Raw genomic sequence first — 6,937 nt, forward strand, 5'->3', positions numbered from 1 at the left:
AGATTATTGATTGAATCAGCTCCATATAGAACATAGCTCTAGAGTTTATACATGTTTAATGAGGCAGTGTTACACATTCTAGGTTTACCAGCAGCTGGATTTCTTGTTTTTCGGGCCTCCAGTGGTTGAACTCTCACTGCTTTCAGTCTGGTGTCGAGTTTCTCTTTAAACATTTTAAAAGTGCTGTTTGTATGTGTCCATCGTGTGTGGTTGTTTCCTGTTTGTCTCCAGTGTAAACTGTGTGAGAGCAGTATAATGATGTAATGACGAGCTGTGTCCCTCTCAGTTGCTAAAGGGCCGTACACCGGCGTGGTGAAGCTGCAGACGATGCGCTGCCTGTTCGAGGCGTACGAACACGTCCTGTCTCTGCTGGAGAGAGTCTTCACCCCGATGTTCTGTCACAGCGATGAAGTAAGAGCTCAAAAACCCACAAACCCACTTATATCATCTGCCCCCTTAATTATAACAGAACATAAATACAGATGGTCTTCTTTACACAGATTTCTCTATAAATTCTCTTAAATTTAATAATATTTGAATAAGTCATTGTCCAAAGAATTACACTGTTTCACTGACAGATCTTTGTAAATACATTTCCTTCTATGATCTTCATAGTTTAATATAAACAACAGATTTGCCGGTAATAGTTTCTGCTTTACACATGAATAATACGGCTTTTAAATCAACTACATCAATAGGAAGCAACCAAGGACATTTATTTATCAAAATACAACATGCAGTTCATTCTACACATAGAAAAACATAATAAACATCATAGAATAACTCTAAAACAATAGAGTTAGTTACATACATGTATACAGCCACTTTCACACCCAGGAATTCTGTGCTTCATCTATTGAGTTTGCCTCTGCTGGAATATAAACAGTCAACACAGAGTCTGTTTACAGCGGCTAGTAGAAGGTCCAGGGTGATCTGATCACAAGTGGACGGCTCTAAATACAGTGTGAACAACTGCAGAGACACGTTGTGACACACACACACACACGTGTGTATATATATATATATATAAATAAATAAATAAATATAAATGCACACAGATCAACGCTCATCATCGTCATAAAAAGCAAACACAGGCAATGCCTGAATGGATGAGAGCCGCGTAATGAATCACTCACGGTGGGTAATTAATGAATTAGTCACTGGCTGGAAGTGAAGTCGGAGAGGGAAGTCAAAAACCATCTGAGAACAGACGATGCAGCTAACGAGTATTTTCATATTGATGGGCGGTCTTTAAAATGACATAAAACACGCCTGTCACAGGTTCCCAGACTCCATAGTGACATCTAGAGCTCAGGGATAAATGTGTCACAATAAAATGTTTCATTTGAGTCAATATACTTTAGATTATTATTGATAATTTAGTGGTAATTTAAAGGTCAGGGCAAACACAACCCTGGCAACTTGATGCTATTAATCGGGGTATTAACTTTCAACTTTAGACTCAACTCCTGTGTTCTACAATCACTTATTTGTTTCTCTTTCTATCATCTTTTCTGTTTCAACAGTCGTTGCCATACTGTGATTTTGCGTAACCACACATTATAACCATCGACAGCAGCTACAAAAACACTACAGACAAACAAATGTGAAACCTTATCTGAGGTTCTAAGCATCCAAGTATCGTTCCTCTTTAGTCTTCTGTTACATCAAACATCAAGAACTGCGAGGTTCGACAGCTCGGCTCAACAAAACCTGTCCCTGCTGTTGGAGTAATTTCAGGTTCCTGTTCAGTTTTCCCATCAAACAGTTTGAGGTTACAGACACCAATGACTCGTGACTTTACTTGGACTTGAGCCCTTTTGAGTTAAAAATACTTTCCTCCCAATGCCAAAGAGTAAAAAGTGTTATTTAAAGTCAATTCTTTGCCTTAATCGACTCTTAATTCCGCAGATCCACTTTATTTGAACCAATCCGACAGCATCCGAATCAAGCTGCAGGACAGAACCATGAAGAACTAATGTTATATTACTTACTGGGTGAAAAGTGCATTATGACTTGTTTAGGACTCAAAATTGAAAGTAGAGGACTTGGGACTTGACTGCAAATACACAAAAAATAGACTTGTTCTCGCCTCTCCTTATAGAATAAAGATTATGGGCCTACCTGTTCCCCCGGCACTGATCAGATGTCACCTCGCTCAGCTCGCTCTCCGTGGTACGACACTGATTAGCGTCAGTGCTCGACACGCGTACAGACGGGAAACTTGACGGTTCCTTTGCGGCACTGTCATTCTCCAAAACTCTGGTCCTGTGCTTGATGGTGCGACTGAACAACCCACAGATGATTGTGTTTTCGCGCAGAGCTGTTTCATTCATCTCCCTCCTCCTGCCTCCTGGGTCTGTTAGCTGCCGACTTTAAGCCGAATAAAGTCTCCAGTTAATTCACACATTCAGCTGAAGTTCTCCAGTTAACAAGGTCGCTCGTTAAACTGAAAACACGCGAGCGAGGTGGAGGCTGCGTGAATTTCCTCCTGTGTGGTATTGTAATCTCGGGATTGTGAACTAAGAGATTTCAGCCTCGCCGCTCTGAGACGCTTCCACCGTCTTTTAAAAAAACAAATACTGAACATTTTGTAACGATATGTCAGCATTCATTATTGTGGTTATGATGGCAGACCTACGCTACATTATCAAAGTAGGGCATATTCATTATGTCCTTTCATGGCGTTTAGTGCGTTGATGAAGTCTACTGCAGGTGCATAATGCTATTGCTTTATTGCTCAGACATAGTGACAAATACCTTTCAAGAGCCCAAAACCCAAAAATATTCAGTTTCCTGTCATATAACATAAAGGAAAACAACAAATCTTCACATTTGAGATAGAATATGAGGTATTTTTGCTTGAAAAACTATTAAAAAATGTTCTTAAAGTGGACCTGCAGCATAAAACATTCAAATCCGAGTTTTTTAACTTATTTGTTTCTCTTTCTATCATCTTTTCTGTTTTGTCTTAATTGCTAAAATCATCATGTTGTTGCCATACTGTGATTTTGCGTCACCACACATTATAACCATCGACAGCAGCTACAAAAACACTACAAACAAATGTGAAACCTTATCCGAGGCTCTAAGCATCCCAGTATCCTTCCTCTTCAGTCTTCTGTAACATCAAACATCAAACATCAAGAACTGCGAGGCTCGACAGCTCAGCTCAGCAAAACCTGTCCCTGCTGTTGGAGTAATTTCGGGGTCCCGTTCAGTTTTCCCATCAAACAGTTCGAGGTGACGGACAGCTGAAGCACTTGAAGGCTTGAATGAACATGAAACTCTCCTGCATGAATCAGGAATTATGACAATCTGGTTCTTTTTAGCACCAAACATCCAACCACTGACCTTCAATTTCTCCTATTCACTTATTGATTCAGGGTTAATTTTGGGTGATTTCAGCATCTACAGTGCTGCCATATGTTCACAGATTCAACAAACTCTGATTCAGAGCCTCTGACCTTTACATTTACAGTTAATGTCTTTCTTCCTCTGTTTTTGGCTTTATCTGAGCTGAAACTGGATGTCTGTGGTTGAGTCATCTGCTGCTGACAGTACATAGCAGTTTATAATAACCTGTATTTGTTGAATATGCACAATAATGACAGCCTACCAGGGGGTACAGGTCTTATCTCGATTGCTGTCTTGCACTCAAAGTCTTAAAAATGTGACATTTTTAGTCATAAACTTAAAAGAAAATTTTATTGTGTTGTTGACAACTACCAGGAGGCAGGTTGAGATTAAATCTGTTTGTATGTGGAGATACGTGGATTATTGGAAGGTTTTTTAAAGTGGCAACCAGCCAGACAAGCACTGCCGGACACCACGGCAATAATTGGAATGAGATCAGTTTTCTAGATGAGAAGAAAAAGCAGTTAAAATCATTTCACCGTTGGAGCTCGAACTCCTTTATAAAGAGGAAAGTCTAGACACCCGTGGTCTCTGTGTGGTGATCACATCGCGCTCATGTTTGTTCAGGTTTGTTAAGCGCTTTGTTGTTTTTATCTCGACGCATTACAAGCTTTTTGGGGGGGATTTCTTCCAGCTTTTAAAAACAACCCCTTATACTAGAGCTGTGTGCACATAATCTCACTTATGTGGAGCAACAGAGGTGATTGGAATGAATCTCATTTAACTTTCTTTAGGACTCCGCAGTGGGGGCGCAACTGAATTTAAGGCAGCGTTGATTTCACGTGATTCAAAAGCAGCCAAATGTACTTCTGTCACTTCAAGTTTAAGCTTGAAATCCTCCCGTACCCGACCGCCTCCGCCGGAGAAAGCAACAAAACGTTCTCTGTAGAGCTTTCAGATCAAATCAGTCCACCGGACGGATTCTTTATGCTCGGTACATTGTCTGCATGATTGTCTGTGTGTGTTGCCGACACATTGTGCCGCGCTGACTGTAGCTCCTCTGATCAAAGAGGCTGAGTCTTGTCTTTGGGGGTGTTGCGAGGACACGCAAGGAGGTTTCTAAGAAGAAGCATTACAGACATCAAAAGGTAAAAGTGCGGCGGATTTCCTCCTTTCACGTTCAATTGACTGTGATCCAAGCGGGAGGAGCTTCATTGATACAATCTCGCCTCCTCAGTGGAATCTGCGTGAATCCTCCTGCTTTTCCTCACTTTGTTCTTCTTAACGTGACACAGACAGACACACAACTCCTCTGAGACTCTTATTTTCATCAACAGGCATTTAATCTGATTGTTTGATTCATTTTTGTGGTTTATAAATTGGCAGAAAATAGTGAAAAATGCCAATAATAGCACCCAAGAAGACATCTTAGTCTTTTTGTCCGACTTATAGACTCTTTTCCTAACAAAGTACTTAAACACACAACTACAGCTGCAACCAACAATTATTTTCACTATTGATTATTATATCGGCCATTTTCTCCATTAATAGATGAGTTGTTTGGTCCAGAAAACGGTTATAATGTTTATCACAAAGCCCCAAATGAGCCAGACTAGCTGTTTCCAGTCTTTATTTTAAGCTAAGCTAGCAGACACAGATACTGTTTCCTGACAGTGTATAGGCAAACCACTACGGCTGCAACTATGATTTTCATTATCTGCCATTTTCTCAATTTATTGATGAGTTGTTTGTTCCATAAAAATGGTTAAAATGTTGATCACAAAGCCCAAGGCGACGCCCCCAAATGTTTTGTTTTGTCCACAACAAGATATTCAGTCACAGAAGACCAAAAATTCACTTTTAAGACGCTAAAATTCAGAGAATGTGGGCATTTTTTCTTTAAAAAATATGCAAAATGAAATCAAGATATTTGACTATTAATTGACTGGTACTATGACAGTACTTTGAGCTTAATGCTAAAATTACAATGCTAACATGCTGACGTTGAGCATGTTACAATGTTTACCATGTTCTCCTTCTTAGTTTAGTATTTTGGCATGCTAACATCAGCTAATTAGCACACAACACAAAGTACAGCTGATCCTGAATGTCATTCATTTTGCCGGTATTTTGGACAAACTGACGATCCTCTGACCGACAGTTTCCAAAGTTATTACCGCCTAACGCATCATGAAATGTCTGTAAACGTTCACGGCCGATCCGTCTCATAGCTGTTGAAATGTTTCAGCCCCGGAGTCTCGGGAGGAGTTCTGCCTCTGATAGACGGTTATGTAAAGAGTCTCACATCATTTTGTTGCCAGTTAAGTTTGCATTTACTCCCCTTTGATGTGCTGTCGGAAATCCCTACGGAAAGCATGACTGGGATTTGCAAGAAAAGCAAAAAAATAAAAAGGAGGCGGCTTCACGGACCAGTTTTGTTTTATTCCACAAAGTAAAACACATCACAAATACATAACCTTGGAGAATATTTGGTCTTTATATGTTGACTGCTGCAAAGGAAATGCTAAACGTTGGGGGAAAAGGGGAACAGTCATTAGATGCAGCAGTGAAACACCAAGTCTGCTTTCTATAACAAGTTTCCATAACTTATATAATAATAATATAACAACATTAAAGCAAGTAAAACAATAAACGTGCTGATGGGTAGATCAGAGCCAGGCTAGCTAGTCTTTACGCTAAGCTAAGCTAGCCGGCAGCAGACACGAAAGTGGCATCGATCTTTTCAATTGATCTTCTTGTTTGACTCTCAGATGAAAAACATCAAACTATTCCTTTAAGCATAACCAAGCATAAAGCATGGCCAGTGTTGCCATGGTTCCTCGCAGCCCAACGGAGGCTTAACACCAATTTAGAGGAGTGATTAAACCGTTGACCACCGGGACGACTCAAACCATATTTGAGGTGTCCTGTTTGGGCCGAACAGCCAATCAGAGTCAAAAAGATAAGAGGCCTTAAACTCCGTGGGGTAAAATGTGTTACAGCCATCAGGGACAAGAGGAGCAGCAAAGCAGACATTCATTTATATGAAACTGTTGCCGCTCAGTGTGTGTGAGAGCAACATGAAAATGGCAGCCATTTTAAATTAGTAAGCTAACAGCAGCCAGAATCAATACACACACACACACACACACACACACAAACACGTACAGTAATATAGAGTTTTCATAGACCTGTGGGGACCCAAGGCCACGACAGTTTCTCTATAGAGATCTATGAAGTGTGTGTGTGTGTGTGTGTGTGTGTGTCGATGCGGCAGATTCGAGCTCTTGTCTTCACCTTCCTCATCACATGGTTCACACAGTGTGTGGTTGCCAAGACAACAGGTAGTGGAGTGGATAGGGTCCCCCAGGGATTGGTGTGTCTGTCTCTGTGTGTGTGTGTGTGTGTGTGATAGAGAGAGAGAGAGAGGTGGGGTTATTGTGTATTCGGTACCCGCCCGCTCTCTCCCTCCTGCTGCAGATAGATCCAGCTCTGAAACAGCACGACCAGTGAAGCGTGCAGCCAGGCATTACCATGCTGACTGTAGGACTGACTGATAGTGTGTGTGTGTGTGTGTGTG

The 6,937-nt window shown here is 41.0% G+C and overlaps 1 protein-coding gene across 1 annotated transcript in view; it reads left to right on the forward strand.

The window, feature by feature from the left end:
* Window positions 1–6,937, forward strand: part of LOC118341824 (SLIT-ROBO Rho GTPase-activating protein 1-like) — a 51,121-nt gene that overhangs the window by 25,138 nt on the left and 19,046 nt on the right. The window contains exons 4-5 of the mRNA XM_035680224.1: window positions 287–411; window positions 6,078–6,133. Coding sequence (XP_035536117.1) covers window positions 287–411; window positions 6,078–6,133 — 181 coding nt within the window. The remainder of the gene's footprint in view (window positions 1–286; window positions 412–6,077; window positions 6,134–6,937) is intronic.

Source organism: Morone saxatilis, unplaced genomic scaffold, assembly GCF_004916995.1.
Source record: "Morone saxatilis isolate NCDOM2014 unplaced genomic scaffold, NCSU_SB_2.0 Contig10, whole genome shotgun sequence".
Classification (NCBI taxonomy): domain Eukaryota; kingdom Metazoa; phylum Chordata; class Actinopteri; family Moronidae; genus Morone; species Morone saxatilis.